Source organism: Halichoerus grypus, chromosome 12 (genome assembly GCF_964656455.1).
Source record: "Halichoerus grypus chromosome 12, mHalGry1.hap1.1, whole genome shotgun sequence".
In the NCBI taxonomy this organism is placed as follows: Eukaryota; Metazoa; Chordata; class Mammalia; order Carnivora; family Phocidae; genus Halichoerus; species Halichoerus grypus.
The window spans coordinates 37,384,342-37,404,121 of NC_135723.1; the positions used below are offsets into that span (position 1 = coordinate 37,384,342).

Here is a 19,780-nt window from a genome sequence, read left to right on the forward strand (position 1 = left end):
TGAAACATACGTTTTAGAATTAGACAGCAGAAGAAGCATATGGAGATTCCCCCCCACCTCATCATTTTGTAGAGAGGAAGATGTGTTCCTTAATGTACAGAGGAGCGCGGACCCTGTATCTGCTCCTTCCCGGTGCTCTTTGCCTTGCTCTAGCCATGATACCGCTTTTGATGCAGTTTGTTTACCCTTTCTCTTCCTCTCATCCCCCAGGCACCAAGGGCCATAACGGCCCTTCCTGCCACTGAAGTTGGGGAGGGTAAAAATAATCTCTTCTCCCTAGGATTCTTTTTTTTTTTTTTTTTAGGGGGACCAAATAAATTCTATGTGTTCATTGTAAAAGTCCACGGGGGGGAATTTCCTTCTTTGAAATTTAGCAAGAGGAGAACGAGCAAGGTGAAGAATCAATCTGGAGAGTGTTGTAAAATAAATGATTTTTTTCAGAGAACTAAACTTCACTATTTGAAGTTGCTTCAATTTGAGAGAAATCAACTAGTAAGCGGCCCCGTGCAGATTTGTAAGGGAGTAACTACCGAAAGAAGCCTTCTTTCACTTTCTGTTGGGAAGAATTGCACCACTGGGTACTTTTCTCCCAGAGGGTGATGTTCCTCAAGTCTCTTATAATTTTTAGGATCTGTTCCAGATCCTGGAGTGGGTAGTATTATTCACAGCTGAAATGAGTGGATGGGATGTACGTCACCTGCAAACAAAGTTATGTCTTAGGACATAGCTTTCTTGGGCCAAATCTTCTGCCGTACCACTTTCAGACTCTTTTCAAAGCACAGGTTATGCCTTATTTCATAGTACCATAAAATTTAGGACCTATCATACTTTTTAGGTGTGAAAATAATTTCAAAAGGACAATAAAAATATTATCCAGTAGAAATTTTTTCTTCTTCCCTGCTCCATTAAATTCTTTAAAGATTCTGTGACACTATTTTTCTTGAGAAGTTATTTCAGTTGTACTTTTCACTGTCTTCCTCTCACCCAAAGATAATACTTGCCCAAAGTTCTAAGACAGAACAATTGCTTCAAAACACATCATCATGGTTGTCTCTCAACTTTGTTCCCAGACATGGTGAAGAGTTGGGTGGAATTTTGGAGCGTGTGCACACACACACGTGTGTGCAGGGGTAGAGAAAGATAGATTTAAGTCTGGCCTGCTAAGAAATAATTACATTTTAGAACTATATCGGTTGACTATCTGTCTTTCCAAACATCTGTCTAGAGGGAAGTGCAAATCCTCATTCTTTTAAATTTATGATTCCATGCTTACCTTACTGAGTGCAATGTTCCTTAGGATCCCACTTCAATCATTCTGATAAAGTTTTAAGTATTTTCTGATTAAGAAAGGTTAAGGTATCCCATAAATATTTTTACTTATTTTTATTACCTTCATTTTGATACAGCTGAACAGCTTGTTCCTTTTTCTCTTTGAATTGTTTATGCGTGTTAAGCAGATGTCTTCATCGAGCTGTCTATGATGATGTCAAAAGTTTTATAACTAATTCACAATGCATCAGAATGGAAAGAGTAGTTATAAATTGTTCCTTCCAGGGTGTCCTCATCTCTGCTGAATGTCACAGGCAAGAATAAATTTACAACCTTTTTCTTCCATGGGAAATTTTCTGAGTATGGCAGAGAGATGTTTTTGAATAGTCAAAACCAGTATAGGAAATATGCCATAGATTTTATTTTAAAGGAAATAAGTAAAATACATCAGACAGAAATGGCGTGTGTGTGTGTGTGTGTGTGTGTGTGTGTGTGTGGCAGGCCAGGGGTGGGATGTTATTTTCAGGTCTTCAGTTGGAAGGCATCTGACCAGCACCAATCATTACTATTGTGATGATCAGAATTACTATTGGGGGCATTGAACTGTATTCAGTTGATTCCTGGTATGATTAGCTTTGGAGGACAAGAAATCTCTGACAAGGTACATATGAGGCTGAGAAGGTCAGGGAAAGGTAAGATCAGCCTCTTGTGGAAGGCTGCAGCTAAAAGAAAAAATAATAAAAGGCCATTTTGATCTTTGTATTCTGACCTGTTTTGAGGTCAAGGAAGAGCAAGAGAACCCAGCACTGTAGGACAGTCACAAGCCTGCTTTCTAATCTTGCTAGATCGTTAAGGTAACAGAATAAGGGGGTTGTGGGGGAACAGTGGTGAGGTGGTTTGGGGTATATTCTAGATGGGTTGTCCAGTTCACAAAGACCCCTCTCCCATTTTTTCTGGATGGGTCACCCATCTCCAGACATGTTTGCACTATGTGATAATCTCCCTCTCAAAGTCCGTGGCCATTATTCATTGAGTAGTGGCTGGCCCCCTGAGTTCAGTTGGAGCAACCAGATTCTCTTGTCCTGCTATTCAGAATTAGGACTTAAAGACAAGCACCTAGTCTTTTTATGTACCTGGAACAGAAAAATGTGAGCTCAGGAAAATTTGGGGTAGCTTTAATTGACCATTAGGATTGGGGGAGCAGAGACCCTATGATCTATGGTCTGTAGAGAAAGAGAAGGGTTAAAACAGATGCTTAGGAAAAAAAAAAAAACACACACGCACAAGACAGAGACAAAAGATAGAAGGAGAGTGCTCCTGGTTTTCTAGTCCCAGTGTACAACACTTGTAGTAGCCTTGGTCCATTTCAGCCCTTGACTTCCATGAGCTACTCTAGATTCTGATAATTTCTCTCTTTTTGCTTAAATTAGAAAATCTTATTCTCTGTTACTTGCAACCAAAGAGACGAAGCATCATCAGTTCATCGATGACACACCCCAAATATCTGCCCCACTAGCCCACCACTATACTTTTGTCCTATTGGTTTTGGGTCACGTGTTTTGCTAAAGTCCATATATACCTGTTAGGAAGGGTGTTTTGGAAACAAATATTGCATAGCGCCAGGCCTGGTGTAGACTGTGAAAGATTTTAGGTCACTTACATGACTTCCCAGACATATTTCCATACAGTTGGTGACAATGCCTGTTGAGTAGGGGTTTAAATACAAAGGTTGATGTTTTCAGAAAGCTTTTGGATTATCTTCTCTCCTCATTAACTCTTTCCTCTCCTATCAATATTTTTAGGGGCTCTGCAAAATGCTGCATTAAAGAGCAGGCTTAATTGAGAGTAATCCACAGCTTCTGCTCCAAGAGCCATAGTCACCCTATCAGTGGAGAATAAGGGCAAGCCTTTGGCTCTACAGTCGGGATCCTCCTCTGATATGGGAGGTTCACAGGATGTGTCTTTTTTTGGTAAGGCAGCATGCTTTTTTTGTCCCAGAGCTTTTTGCCTCTCCCTGTCTCACTACCTACCTAGTTCCCTTCCATGAGAATGAGCTAGACTTTAGCAACCCCTGGGGGAAGGGGAGAAATTCTAGAGTGGCCTCATCGACCTCAACACCCTACCTTAGTCAACCAGTACAGAAGCAGCCATGGTTTAAGCAACCAACCACAGGCTTTTCAAAGTCATTGCCATGCACTGTGGTGTCAGGTAGGCTGCACTTGGAGTCCCATGAGGTTCTTTATGTCTATTGTTTGGTGGGATTCTACCTCCTGACCTTTCACTGGAGGAGTCCTGCTGATGGATTGATAAGAAGGAATGTTTTTGAGGAAGGGAAGTGGTGCCTGGATGGAGGAGATACAGAATTCAGAATGTGAAACTCTCCTTTGTTCTACAAACAGGATGATAAATAAAACTGAAGGGAGGGTCTAATCAGATCTCTCAGTCGGGGCACATTTGTCCATCTGGTAGCTGGGTTTGTTTCCTGGAGAAATGCATAATCACACTCCTCCTTCTCTGCACTGACTCCCATGCTGATCACAATCCATATGAACTTATTAAAGGGCTTCTACCAAGCTCTCTTGGAGACTGAACTCCTGCCCCCACCTGTGTCCCATCATTCCTCACAAGATCTAGGCCCCTGATCAGTTTCTGAGACCAGAAAGACTAGAAGAAGGCTGTAAATATGCAGACAGAGGTGAAGGTGGCTCAAAACTCAGCTGGAAAAATACATACCCCAGCCCAAGAGATAATACCACCGCAGGTGCTGCTCCTCGGTGAACACGGCCACCACGATGAGTGTGTGCAGATAGATTCCTTCACAGAGCATCCAGAAATAATTGCATGCCATCATGTACTGGTGAAAGAAATGCAAAATCTTGCAGCTCAGCTGTCAGAAAGAAATGGAGAAAGTCAGTGGAAGATATTGACCGTGAACAGAGGGTAATGTGAAAACGAGCCAAAGTATTTGTATTCAGCCTTCGAGGGAGTTTCCCCAAGCATCTGTGGACACGTGCCACCCTCTGTCTCCTCATATCAGAATGACAGTGCATAGAGCATTAGTATTACAGGTAAACAGCCATCTAGGGCAATGGAAGCCTTGTCCTCAAAATGTTCTTTTCCTGTTACATTCTGGGGACTTATATAGACTAGACAGGTTGATTTCCCTGCAATGTTTCTGAGGCCCATAATTTTTGAGAGCATCCAAGGATTTTTCACATGACTTTTATGGCCCTTTTTCTGTGGCCAATGAGGCAAATAACCCAGAAATTGTTAATGATGCTCCTAAAGTTCATTGATCTGTTGGTGATGTCTCGTTAGCAATAGAGAGGAGAGAACCAAGTGATAAATTTCTCATATATGAGCCGGGAGCTATGCTGAACCCAACTGATGTGAGTGATATGGGAGCCTTAGCTTCTACATTGGGATCCACATGTTTGGTGCACAGAGATTAGGAATAGCATCCTTGTTTAGTACTCAATGCAGACGTAGGAACCACATCTCTGGGGGAATCAGATCAGCTACATATTGTTGTCTGTATAGTAATAATCATTGCTTAAACTACATAACAGAATACCCTAAATTACTTCGTAGTCATCTTTAGAATAGGGCTTCTCATCTTGGTACTACAGATATTTTGGACTGGATGATTTTTTTGTTGTTGTGGGGTGCTGTCCTGTGCATTGTTGGGTATTTAGCAGTATTCCTGACCTCTGTCCATTAGACACCAGTAGCAGCCCGGCCAATTCATGAAATCAAAAATGTCTCCAGACATTACCAAATATACTCCGGGGAGCAAAATGTTCCTGGTTGAGGATCACTACCCTAGGATATTTAGCTGTGCTTAACTCTGTCTAGCAACAATGACAACAACAACATTTACTATTCAAGACGTTAGGTATTAGAGATGATTGTTTGCATTATTATTTTACCAGTTGCTCCCTATTGCATTTTGAATCTGACTGATTTCAGGCTTTCTTTTTTACAAAGTATGATAGCCATAACATGACTTCCAGTGCTGCACTAACCTTTTCAGGACTGCACATTTCTATTTAATGCATAGCAGTAATAATTTATTTACTGAGAATCCAATGTGCTCAGTCCTTTCGGGACTCATAGAACATAGGGAAAAGCCAGCTGGGTCCACAAGAAGGCAAATATTGCATTTTCAGAGATAGAAGCAACTTCTGATTCTGACCAAAGTGGAACAGTAGTGCAAATAATTCAAAACATCAGGTAATCCAAAATAATTTATAATTGGCTTAGGAAGGCACTGATTTTTTTTTTCTATCTGAATACCTTCCTGACTGGAATTATTTGATTTAATTTTATATTAGTTTGCATTTGCTAAGCAAACACTTGCTAGGTGCACATGAACTCAAACATATAGGTGAAGTAAGAAATTCAGTCGATACTCCGCATTCATTTTTGAAGACTACTCTTATTTCAAAGCCCTATACCTTCTGGGTCAAGAATCCCAGTGTAGATGCTTAGGTGTCTGCCACTTGTAGAGGAGGGGATAGGGAGAAGATAAAGATGATAGCCCTGTGCAAATATGTGGCTCTTTGTCATCCAGAGCAGTTTGGCTTCATGTTTTATAGACAGTCAATTCTCATTATTCACAGTAGTTATGTTCTACAAAGTTACTGCAAAAACTGAATTAGCAAATACTGAGCCATTGCTCCAAGGGGAAATACAGGTTTAGGTTCCTATAAGCCTCTGGTCAAAATATTTTCATCTACCAATCAATATATAACTTTTATTTGTTTCTGTTTAAAGATAACTTATTTAATATATATTGTTGATTTACTAACATTGAACTCATGGCTAACAACACTATAACTTCTGCCTGAGGGAAACTTATCTAACATATCTATTTTTTCTGTAAGATACATCATAGCCTACTTGTGCTTAGGAATATGACAGCACTTAGGCATTGTGCTTGGGGGCTATTTTAAGCAATTAAATCACCAACAAAAAGCACAAAAATGTGAAAAGCATGGCATTAAATAGACCGTGAAAAGGACATTTACACTATGAGAGATGAAATAAGAAGACAGAGTGTTGCCTTGTTCAGCCTCAGCTGGGAATGTGTACATCAGGTGACTCAGTGTTTTTGCTACTCTGTGCATGTCTGTGAATGACCATGAAAGCACTGAGAATATGGATTTTGGACTTACAAATAAATTTTAGCAAGTAGGCAAATTTGTAAATATGGAATCTTTGAATAATGAGGATCAATTGTATTTGGGTTCAGGGTAAGATATTTTCTGAGGATAAATGGCTCAAAAGTTCACAAAAATTCTGAAAATCACCAGCCTATTAGTTTTTTCCCCAATATATCATGGACATAATTGGATATATCTAGATGATCAAGATGATTATTAAAATTTTTATAAAATTGGTCACCACTTTGATCAGTGGTTCATAACTAGCGTTGTTTATCAGTATCACCTGGGGATCACTTACAAAATATACATAACCAGATCTCATCTCCCTTGCGTATTTTCAAAATATTTTAGGAGTTTCTAATGTAGGTTCCTAATGAAGAATCACGTGCCTGAGATATTCAAGGTCATTCAGTTGCATTCAACAAACATTTATGGAGCACCTATTAGGAGCCAGGAACTACACTAACTCTGTGAATATCAAGATGAATAAGGTATAGTCATATAATCTCTGACTTGATTATAACTCTTCCCTCAAGGATGGAGTAAACCAGGTATTCAACAGAGAGGTCCTCTTGCCTAAGGTTAGTCCTTCCCATCATTCTGGGATGGTTTTCTGCTTAGCAGCATGAGGTAATAAGATATTAACTCTGAGATCAAATAAGCTAAATAGCTTTTTGACTATTCTTCCAGGAAGCAGTCATAATACTGTAATTTTGTTTAGAATAATTATTTCCCAAATTGCAAGAAATAATCTATATTCAAATATAACTAGATCACTCCCAAGTAAAACAACAAATGTTCCAAGCCAAAAATATATGGAATTTGTGAATTATGCTCTATTTTATTTTCTTCACTAATATGGGCAACAAAGAAATAATTCTACTGTGAATGATATGTATCCTAAGAAGTAAAAGCAATACTATCCACTTTGGCTTCAGAAGACACCATTTAGTGTCTTCCTTATCTGTTTGTGTTTCAATAAAACATAAAATTTGTTGAGCAATAATGTCACTATCAAGAGAAGAGATCCTACAGTTTTCTTGATTGGGCACACTCACTAGACAAATCTATGTTTTCCATCAAATGGCATGAAGAGCTTTTATAGTAATTTGATTAAAAATGGAATTGGAATTATAGAGCAAAGATTTTCTTTAGTCTAACAAATTAAGTCAACCTCAAAATTCTACAGAATGTTGATGTTCAGTTGTGGATTTTATTCCAATTATATCTCCCAACCACACTTAAGAAAATTCTTCTTATCTGTATAGCATAGAAAATACTGTGCGTCAATGTGTTTAAGAACCATTCAGTGGGGGGTACCTGGGTGGCTCAGTTGGTTAAGCATCTGACTCTTGGTTTCAGCTCAGGTCATGATCTCAGGGTCATGGGATCAAGCCCTGCGTCAGGCTCCATGCTCAGCTCAGAGTCTCCTTGGGATTCTCTCTCTTGCTCCCTCTGCCCCTACCCCTGCTCATTCTCTCTCTTTCTCAAATAAATAAATAAATAAATCTTTTTAAAAAAAATTTTATTATGTTATGTTAGTCACCATACAATACATCATTAGTTTTTGATGTGGTGATCCACGATCCATTGTTTTCGTATAACACCCAGTGCTCCATGCAGTATGTGCCCTCCTTAATACCCATCACTGGGCTAACCAATCCCCCCTCCCCTCTAAAACTCTATTTGTTTCTCAGAGTCCATAGTCTCTCATGGTTCATCTCTCCCTCCAATTCCACCCCCCCTCATTTTTCCCTTCCTTCTCCTAGTGTCCTCCATGCTATTCCTTATGTTCCACAAATAAGTGAAACCATATGATAATTGACTTTCTCTGCTTGACTTATTTCACTTAGCATAATCTCCTCCAGTCCCATCCATGTTGATGTAAAAGTTGGGTATTCATCCTTTCTGATGGCTGAGTAATATTCCATTGTATATATGGACCACATCTTCTTTATCCATTCATCTGTTGAAGGGCATCTCGGCTCTTTCCACAGTTTGGCTATTGCAGACATTGCCGCTATGAACATTGGGGTGCATATGGCCCTTCTTTTCACCACATCTGTGTCTTTGGGGTAAATACCCAGTAGTGCAATTGCTGGGTCATAGGGTAGCTCTATTTTTAAATTTTTGAGGAACCTCCACACTGTTTTCCAAAGTGGCTGTACCAACTTGCATTCCCACCAAAAGTGTAAGAGGGTTCCCCTTTCTCCACAACCTCTCCAACATTTGTTGTTTCTTTCCCTGTCCATTTTTGCCATTCTAACTGGTGTAAGGTGGTATCTCAATGTGGTTTTGATTTGAATTTCCCTGATGGCTAATGATGATGAACATTTTTTCATGTGTCTGTTAGCCATTTGTATGTCTTCTTCAGAGAAGTGTCTTTTCATATCTTCTGCCCACTTTTTGACTTGATTATTTGTTTTTTGGGTGTTGAGTTTGAGAAGTTCTTTATAGATCTTGGATACCAGCTCTTTATCTCTAGTGTCATTTGCAAATATGTTCTCCCATTATGTGGGTTGCCTCTTTGTTTTGTTGACTGTTTCCTTTGCTGTGCAGAAGCTTTTTATCTTGATGAAGTCCCAAAAGTTCATTTTTGCTTTTGTTTCACTAGCTTTTGGAGATGTATCTTGAAAGAAGTTGCTGTGGGCGATGTCAAAGAGGTTACTGCCTATGTTCTCCTCTAGGATTTTGATGGATTCCCGTCTCACATTGAGGTCTTTCATCCACTTTGAGTTTATCTTTGTGAATGGTGTTAGAGAATGGTCGAGTTTCATTCTTCTGCATGTGGCTGTCCAATTTTCCCAGCACCATTTATTGAATAAATAAATCTTTAAAAAAAATTCAGTGGGGGAAAGAGTGCCTCCATATGAAAACTGCTTTGGAATTTTTTGTTTTTTTAGAAAAGACCAACCTTAGAACAGGTGGTCAATGTTTTGAGGTGTTCCTATGTTGTACTGGGGACAAGAGAAGGATTTTGGGATGAGAAGTAGAAAGGAAATCAGCACTGATCTATGGAAGTAATGCAGGCAACAGTAGGTCACAGCCTATATCCTACCTTTAAGCCATTGAAGAATCTACAATGAACCATTCTTGGTACCATTTGCCCTATGGGTATGTTACCAGGTCTGAAAGGGAGCTAGAGAATACCATCTTGCCTCCCAGAATTCACTCCACCATCTTCATAATGTCTGAAATGCCACATAATTTCATTTCTTTAGCTTAAGACTGTTTTCCTTATTAAAATGCCATACCTCTGGAAAGGATTACACATTTAATCCTATCATTCATAGAAACCTTAGAGTGGAAGGATTGAAGAACTTAAAAAGGAATGGGGATGGAGAACCATAGGAAACACAGATGTGGAATGTGGCATAACAAATACTTATTAATCTTGTACTGGATGCAGGCATTAGGCTGGAAGATTAAAGTGGTCAAACACCAACTGTACTCCCAAGAAACTTAAGAGTCTTGAAGGCCCAGAGAAGTGCTGCCAAAGGTAAGCTTTCTACAGTGGAAATTTTTGGCAAGGGCCAAGCCAGTGCATACTTCATTCACATAATAGATTTTGTATGTGACCAAAAACTCTTCTCTTTTACAAAAAATACTTGCAATTTCTCCCTTTCATTGGTAAAATGGAATAGCGGGTGAATAGGTTCGGCTTCCATATTAATTCTGTCAAGTCAAAGCTGCTAGGTTTGTCATGTTTTATTTTTTTATTTTTTTATTTTTTTTTTAAGATTTTATTTATTTATTTGACAGAGACAGAGATAGTGACAGCAGGAACACAAGCAGTGGGAGTGGGAGAGGGAGAGCAGGCTTCCCGCCGAGGACGGAGCCCGATGTGGGATTCGATGCCAGGACCCTGGGATCATGACCTGAGCCGAAGGCAGACGCTTAACGACTGAGCCACCCAGGCGCCCTGTCATGTTTTAAAGTAGAAAGTTTAAAGTTTGCTCTAAGTTCAGAGTGATTTCCAGTGACTAAGCATGATTATTTATGTTTCCCTAAGCTTCTAAAAATGTTTTTTTTTTTTAAATGTGGTAATTCTTTTTATTATTTTTGCTTCTCAGAAAAATTAATACTTGACACCAGTCTTGCCTGAAGTTTTAAGTCAGCTGTTCAGGGTTAATAAGAAATGAATTTTTCTACTGAATTTACAGGACATTTAGCTTTGTTAAATAATTTCTCATCTTTTTCTTCATTATTTATTATACAACATTCGAGGATAATACAGCTGCCTTAAGATTTCAGATCTGAGAAATCTATGGCAAGACTTTTAGAAAGTGCATTAGTCAAGGTACAATTTAAACATGAATATACACACATTCCATAACCCAAATCTATAACATGGACTATAATCTTTCCCCCTACAATATGGCCTGACTTTGTAGAACAGTGGATTTCAACTGGCACCCTAACACAGAAGGAAGGGTGCAAAGTCATATTTACTTGAGCCAGGGAAGAAGAATCGATAAGTCAATCTCTAGATATTTTGCTCGAAGGAAAAGACATTTTTAAAAACCGTGAATAAGAAAGATTTGTGGTCTATATTGGTTAAATTTACCAGGTTAATTTATTACATTTTACTTTTTTTTTTTTAAGATTTTATTTATTTATCTGACAGAGAGAGAGAGAGAACAGGTAGGCAGAGAGACAGGCAGAGGGAGAGGGAGAAGCAGGCTCCCCACTGAGCAGGGAGCCCAATGCGGGGCTCGATCCCAGGACCCTGAGACCATGACCTGAGCCGAAGGCAGCCGCTTAACCGGCTGAGCCACCCAGGCGCCCCTATTACATTTTACTTAATGGACATTTAGATTACATATTGAGTGAACATGTAATTGCTGTTAAATATGTGTCTCCCTGATCATCTTTTTGTCTCTGCTGTTTCTCCTATCTTGACCCTCAGGATTTAAACCCAGTAATATTTATACAATAGGTGAGCAGTAGGTGCCAATTAAATCTAAATGAACATGGCTTTGGGTAGTGCTTATAATGTTGTTAACTGAAAACATTTTGATACCTAATTTGATTATTTCTCAAGTATCCAAACAAGAGCTGCTTAATCAAGATTGGACAAATAAATTCCAGGGTCCTTTTTTCCTAACAGACCTATGGTTCTCGCAAATGTCTGAAGGGGTCAGGCTATTGACATCAATAAAAAACTTACAGTGCTGGGCAGGATCCCCGGCAGGGGTGCCCTCCTGAGTCTCTGCCATGTTCTTCTAAGTTTTGGCACCTTTAGAAGGCCAACAATTCCCTGTCATTTATGCCCTGTAGCCCTGCTAAAGCAGTTCCTTCTCTTTGCACAGCGGTCTTCAAGCTGAGCATACAAATTCTTCTTTCTGAAAACACTTCCAATCTTCGTGATTTGCAGTTTATCTTTTTTTTTTTTTTTTTTTTTTTGAGAAAGAGAGAGCACAAGAGGGGGTAGGGTCAGAGGGAGAAGCAGACTCCCTGCTGAGCAGGGAGCCCGATGCGAGACTCGATCCCAGGACTCTGGGATCATGACCTGAGCCGAAGGCAGTCGCTTAACCAACTGAGCCATCCAGGAGGCCTGCAGTTTATCTTAAAACATTCCCAGTCTTGAAATAATGGTTAAATAACATATTTAAAACTATAGTCACCTATAAACCTGGTAGTTTAATTTTGATAATATACCTACTTTTTACTCTGTCACAATGGTTCACATTTTTCAATTATTTACACTGCATGCAAATCATCCAGAACTTTTCAAGGCCTTTGAGCTTATTACATGTAAAATCCATAATCACTTTTTTCTCATAAAGGAGAGATGCAAGACTTATTTATCAGCTGAATTCAACTGCATGTGACAGGAAGATGGATGCTCTCTATTGAAGTACTATTTATGTATGCAATTGAAACATTTTTCTCCAATGGCCATCTTTATAGGAGACCTATTTAAAAGTATGTCTTTTGCTGCTTCCCTTATCATTTCAATTAAAAGAAAACAAGCTTTTGTGTGAGTCAAATATACTCAGTATCTCTTCTCCCCACCCCATCATTCCAAATAGTACTTCTTTAGAAAACAGAAAATCCAGAGAAAACATGCTCTCCAATGATTGAAAAAGGTCCTACTTTATGGGCCCTTCATCAGTCTGCCCCCGATCTGTGAGAAGGAATTTTGATTTCAGGATCATTTTAAAGTATTATTATTGGAGAAGGGTTTTCATGATTAGCTTTAGGTTTTACATAAAAAAGTTTACAAGTGTTCCCATTCTCTGTAATATGATGGCAAGTGTGTGTTTATTTCTCATTCATTAGAAACACTATTGAACCCAGTTATAAGACCAAAACAAAATGGGAGATACTAGATCTGATGAGATGAGGGATGCTGAGAAGAGTTTTATTTCCCTTACTTAATTATTTGAGGTTGTGAATTGTCTTGAGACATGTTACGGGAGAATGAGGTATCTGAGTATTTTGACATATAATCAAAGGAAGGTAAATTATTTTACATTTTTAGAGCCAAGGACTCACTTTTTTTGTCTTTTCTATTGCTTTTCTTTTCTAAAACAATATCAGTTTTACAAAGTTTCCAAAACAATATCAGTTTTACAAAGTTTCCAAAACAATATCAGTTTTAGAAAGTTTCCAAAAAGACTTAGCAAAAAATTAGTGATGTTATTTATCACTGCCATTTTCTCCCTTTTGTAAGTGGTCCCTTATCATTCTGGAAGCTATTTGAAAGCAAGGAACTCAGCATTCCCAGCAGAGAAAGTTGCCCAGAAAAATAACCCAAAGTATCCTCAAACTTTTGTGTGCATAAGTATTTCTGTACAGGAATGTATATTGTACTTGATAGATGATTTAAGGGATTTTGGAGAATAATTTTGATTATTTGAGAATGTTATTTTTATAGGCAAATGTTAATAATGCCCAACACCCCTAGTGCACAAATCCACAATTCTGCTTCTCTGTTTAGGCCTTCATTTTAAGGAGAATAATTTGTAAATTTATAAGCAAAACTTTATATTATTTTTTTAAGATTTTTTATTTATTTGAGAGAGAGAGCACAAGAGGGGGGAGGGTCAGAGGGAGAAGCAGACTCCCTGCTGAGCAGAGAGCCCAAAGTGGGGCTTGATCCCAGGACCCTGAGATCATGACCTGAGCTGAAGGCAGCTGCTTAACCAACTGAGCCACCCAAGCGCCCCAGAACTTTATATTCTTTAAATCAATTTCTTTATTAGGTGACTGATTATTTCATGCTGTTAGGAATGTCATCTGTTTCCCCAACATATCAACCCCTGACCTGCATTCCAAATGTGCAGAGTTTAGAGGGAGAAATGAGAATGTTTCTCTGGAATGTGATATATTTATTTCAAAGGTAACTTATATCTGGCCTGGTGCCTCATGCCCTCAAATTTCAGGTTTCAGTGAAGATTTTCACCTTCTTGTTTTCATCCTAGGTTTTTCCTGCCTATCATACCTCTGCTTTTCAGATTAGCATTTACCTTGCTGTAGTCACAGGAGTGTAAATTTTCTTTTCTGGGGTGTTTTTATTTCTAAATGATATTTCTAAATCTTCAAGGTCTCTATCTTCCTATGAGGAGATTTTTGATTACTTTTTTCCAGGAGATTTTTGATTACTTTTCTCTTTAGAACTTTTGGGGAGCTGCGATAATGCTCCTCCAGAGAAGTATTTTGTGTCATTCTCGGGTGTCTCAGGATGTTGTGTGAATCAGAAAATGCTGGAAAGGGCTTCTTCCGGTTTCTTTAGGGAAACATGCCATACTGGGCCCAGGTACAACGGAAGAGGTATTTTATACTTTCAGAGTCAATGTGGGGTTTCCTTTGGAAAAAGCAGTCAGGCCTGTAGGGGCAATGCAGTCTCCTGTGAATGACTGCTCGGATTAGGACTTTGTCCACATTCTAGTCACTTCCACACAGACTGCCAGGATTGGTTACAGGTGAAAACTGGTAGGCAACCATCCAGAAGAACTAGGAGATGGGGAGGAGTAGTGAGTAAAAATGTAGAGAAGAAAATCCTTGTGGGAGAGAGGTAGGTTAATCACAACTAAAAGCCAAAACGAAAAGGATTCTGATCTTCTAGTCGATTTTGTTGGAGTCTGATAAGTTCCTGGAAATCACGTTTTTGTTCTTCTGTGAATGTTCCAGGAAAAGCTGGCCAACATATGTATGAACGTCAACAAGGCACCAGCCAGCACTCTGGCTCTGGCTTGTTCTGCCTCCTGTGTCCATGTGATGTGCAGATCATTCTGTCTTGTGTGGGCACAAACTTTTGGGAAATGGAGGCTGCATCTCCATGATCTTCCCCGAATTATTTGGAACTGGAGTAAACAATACCGTGAATTTGTGGGCAAACGTTTTGTTTGTCTATCAGGGAGGATGGATTAAATGAGACTGACATCCAATTAAGTTGGTAATTTCCCCAGCTCTCTTCTATTGAAGTGAGAGGGTTATTTTGATACATGGAGAACTAAAAAGGAATATTGCTCAACTTTTCCTCTCCATCCCTTCATACATCTTACAAGGTTGAAAATGCCCTTTAATCTACTCCTTTTTAAAAAAGATTTATTTATTTATTTTAGAAGGGAGATGGCAGAGAGAGAGAGAATCTCAAGCAGACTCTGTGCTGAGCGTGGAGCCCTATGTGGGGTTCGATCCACACCCTGAGATCACGACCGGAGCCAAAACCAAGAGTTGGATGCTCAACCAACTCGTACCACCAAGGTGCCCCTAATCTACTTTTTGATATTAAATTCTAAAAGGGGTGGCTATGGCTTACTTACAGGAGTCTGAGTTCCTGAAAGCATTTTAAAATGCATCCCTCCAAATATGTCCAGTTCAAATGTAAATAACAAAGGCGTCTACAGTAATTATCTTCCTATGGGGCTGATTTTCTCAAATTTTAGGATGCATCAAAATCACTGGCAGAGCCTGTTAAAACACAGGTTCTTGGGTCCCAGTAGTAGGAGATCATGATTCAGAAGGTCTAACGTGGGACCTGAGATTCTGCATTTCTAGGGAGCACCTGGGGATCCTGATGCTGTTGGTCCACGGGCCACCCTGAATGGGTTTAGGGTATAGAAGGAATTTCCTCAGTACCTGATTCCTGTTTTGGTTACTCGCTGGCCTTCCAGTGCTGATAATCCTAATTATCTATGTTCCAGTAGACTCACAATGCAGTGGGGAAAGTCCTGACTTTGATGCACATGTATACTAAAACCTCATGAGAAGGAATTACAGTACTTTTTGTCAAGATGCCAGTGCAGTTGATAAATGAAGGAGCAAAAGGCACTCATATCAACTCGAAAACTGTCAACTTGTACAGTCTTTAAAGCTAGCTGAATGAAGGAGAAAAATCCCCCAGTCAGAAAGTCAGCATTAAATAACTTTGTAAGGAAGTACTGCAGTGTTTCTCCAGAGGAATTTAAGGATGTAACATTTTCAATTAAATGTGAGTCTGTCATGCAATCCTGAGCTGATTTCTGATAAAGCCTCAGAGAAAATGAGCTTGAGTCTGTGGAACGGTAGTTGGGATTTGGTGTGTTTAGGGGGAAAAAATGCACTGGAGATAAAAGTCCCATCTAAGATAAGAATGTTGGAAGATGATCTACAAATTGGCAAAGGAAGCACTCTGGAAGTGTTCCGAAAACAAAGCCACAGTAAACAGAAAAGCAGGATACACACATGATGGAAAAAAAGCCTGTTAGGAATGCAACACGGGAATACAATTAACAGCTTGCTATGCTCAAGGGTCTTTCTCTATATGGTATAATGAGGATATTATGTCACTCTTCACTAGAGGTTCTCAAGCCATGATTGACTTAGTTTTATTTTCTCAGACCACTGCCCTTTTGGTGATTTCCTATTTACTAACCTCTGAGTATTCTCTGCATTCTGTTTTTACACTTAGTCCCTTTTGGATTTAAGCAGTTTTTTGTTTGTTTGTTTGTTTGTTTGTTTGTTTGTTTGTTTTACAAATGCTCTGAAGTTTCCAAATCTATGCTGTTTAACGCAGAAATGAAACCAGGTGCCACCATGAGAAAATGGCAAGTGCTTAAGGCCTAACGACAATAGTAGCAACTATAATATAAATAATAATAGCTAACATTTGAGAGTTGTTAATGTGCCAGTGTTTTGAAGATTTTTAAGTGTATCAGTTCATTTAACCCTCACAAATGACTCTATGAGGAAGGTGCTATTATCATCTGCACTTTACACATTAGAAAAGTGAGGTTAAGTACATTGCTTAACATTGCAGAATGATCTGTAAGTAAGTAAAAGAGCTAAGGATATGAGAGCCTGTAAGATCAGTAGGATCAATGCTATAGTATTTGGAGCAATCCAGCTAAGCACAGCAAATATCAGACTGACTTGCTCCATGGCTTTCTAGCAATGAACCAACAGAATGTACCACCAAGGGAGAGTACAAAATTCCTTCTATCTCAAGTAGAAGCTTTTTGAGAATGAAAACAAATCTATAAGAAATTCATGATAGCCTAGCTGCAAATGTTGACATGAAGCCTCACTACATAAACCGTCTCACAAGGTACCATTTGTAAGACACTGATTTCCTGTGCAGAGGAACCACCCAGATTGGCCAGATGAGAGAAACTACAGGTTGGGTTGATGTTTTATAGCCATTTTAGGAAAAAATTCATCAAATCCATATGGGAAAATGGCCAATTATAAATAATACATTTTAAAGGAAATAAAGAAATCCTCCATACTTTTCTGCACCATATGATCTTGGTTAAAATACCATTTATTGGTTTTGACGAATAAGTAAAGTGAAATGGCATAAATGACCAGAGTAGGATATTCCCTTACCATCATTCTCTCTGCATTGTCCCTCAAATCCATCATACTTTTTCATCCTCAGTCTAATTTCTTCCATAAGCTACTAAAGTGGATAATTCCAATATATTTTTATCTGCATTGATCTCTCTCATCTCAAAAAATCTGCTGTCCCTGTCACGTCTCTCACACTGAGATGCCCTCCCTTGCACCAGCCTCCTCTGGGCTGAGTATGAGATGAAACCCAGTTTCCAACCCTGGGTTTCATCTATCTCTGGTGTCTCAGTTCTGGACATCCATTCCAAACTGATCTTCCTGTGACTAGGATGAAGTTCTGACATAGTCTGGTGGCTCATCTGTCCCGAACAAATTAGAATTAGAAGAAATTCACTTTGTTTTTCACAACTTGGGACTCATTTGACTTTACTTATATAAGAGGCTACAGATAATGTGACTGGATTATTTTGGCTTTTGAAGTGCAAAGTGCCCAGGTTCCCAGTAAAAACTAATCTCCCTGTATTGTCCCTTTTAGACCCAGAGAAAAAGTGCAGAGAGACATTTCTTTCTAGAAAATGACAAATATGCTGCCAGCTTCCTTTAGATTCAGTAAAAACAATGCTTTTAATTCTGCCTCCTGACTCTCTACATGAAGATCATCAAATAAGCAGATAGAACAAGAAAATGAAATTTTAGATATTATGGAAATGAAATGCTCAAATGACACAAATGACAATGGGCAATTTTCACGTCACTCAATAAACTGAGGCTCTATTCAGCCCTTATTTATGCCATGAGTTATTTTGAGTTTAACTTTTTAAAAAAGAATATCAAGGAATGAAATTCTCACCCTTGGTTTTACAGGAGAGACTCTGCCTATCTAAAAAACTTCCAAGGGAAGAAACTAGCTACTTTGATGGGAAAGGGACCACAAACCCATGGGGATTCCCTACTGAGGAGTGAGAACATTGTTTTCTTTTGCCCCCAACTAAATAAACTCTTATAGAAGCAGTGCAACAGCATTTGGGATGATGCAGCCTCCTTTTACAAGAAATAACTTTCTTTTTAATATATTCCCTTGGGCACTGGGAAGGAAAATCTTTTTGCCTCTTAACTGCTGATTCAGTGACCTAAGAACTGGGTCAAAATGAAAAAATAATCCACAACTCTGCCTTTAGTTTGCTTAAGAGAAAAAGTGTCTTAAAAAAAAAAAATATATATTTTTTTAAAGGAGACACATACCTGAATCACAGGTAAATGGAATGCTGATAAATATGCTTTAATTTATGGCCTCAGTTATATATTTTTTGTTAGTTGTAATTTCAATCGATATTTGTAATTGACAATGTCCAATAACTTCCCTTTTTCAAAAATTTACTGTGGTTTTTTTTATTTTTTGGCCTTTTCTTGGGTTTTTCTTTATTATCTCCACTCTTCTTGGCTATGGAGAACCTTAATCTAAGTTTTCTGGAATGTCACTTTTTCAAGAAAAATGCAATATTTCAAATAATTCATTTAAAGTAAATTTTAAATATATAATTTTGCATGTGACTTAGTAATATATTGATGACCTGATTCTCAGTGTTGAGATGTTATTTTGTCTGTCTCTTCAGAGGTAGAGAACTTTACTCTTAGGAAAGATGGGGATTTCCTACTTAAACTTTTCCTACTTCTTGTTTATCCCCTATAAATTTAAATATATTACAACAGGGAAAATTTCTCCTTTCTTGATGCCTGAATTTATAGTTTCAACTGCAGTTCACTTTCAGAGTCTTCTGGATGGGAAATGATACTTAATAAATTGGGCTTCTATGAACGCATTTATAACAGAATATGTATTTTCAAGGTGAGCTACAACACAGATTTCAAGACTTGTGTCTCTTTTGGAAATAAGCAGTTTCAAGGATGAATAACATATAAGACATGTCCTACTTGAGGGTTCTTTCTTGCCCTTTCTTGAACTAACTTTGCTTAGACAGAGCAGCCCTGTGTTGTTTGCATACAGAGAGTTAGAGAAGAGATTTAGGAAGATCTCGCTGGAAAACAATAACTGTTGCAAATAGAAAACATACTAAACACAAATGACCTAGTTTTGGGGGGCCAAGTGCATTACGCTTCACAACTTACAAACATGATTTAATTTTTGTCATTGTAGCCATTTCTTTTTAGCCGACACTATTTATATGTATTTGGTAAAAGGTGCAAATTTCCAAATTTTGTCTTAACGGAATAAAAAGACTTTTGGAAATGTGAAAGAGGGCACAGGGTGTTCACACATTGTGACCGTTCCCTGTTTCCCACTGTCAGTGGCTTATTATTGGTGGTGTATTCTCATTTGGTCTGCCCTCAGAGGAATGAGGCTTCTCTTTCAGGCACACAGTCTTTTTGCTCCTTTGTTTTCCGTTAAAAAAAATCTTGCAAACACTTGGAAATAGGTAAACAAAGGGCTCATGGTTGCGAGACATAGGAAACCGTTTCCACATGAGGTGTGGTCCATTTCTAGGGATTGTCATAAATAGCTATGTTCCCCAAATTCTATGAATTCAGTTCAGTTTAAAGCC

At 38.6% G+C, this 19,780-nt stretch overlaps 1 protein-coding gene across 1 annotated transcript in view; it reads right to left on the reverse strand.

The window, feature by feature from the left end:
• CALCR (calcitonin receptor) overlaps positions 1-19,780 on the reverse strand; it is a 64,272-nt gene that overhangs the window by 15,021 nt on the left and 29,471 nt on the right. The window contains exon 7 of the mRNA XM_036113302.2: positions 4,003-4,156. Coding sequence (XP_035969195.1) covers positions 4,003-4,156 — 154 coding nt within the window. The remainder of the gene's footprint in view (positions 1-4,002; positions 4,157-19,780) is intronic.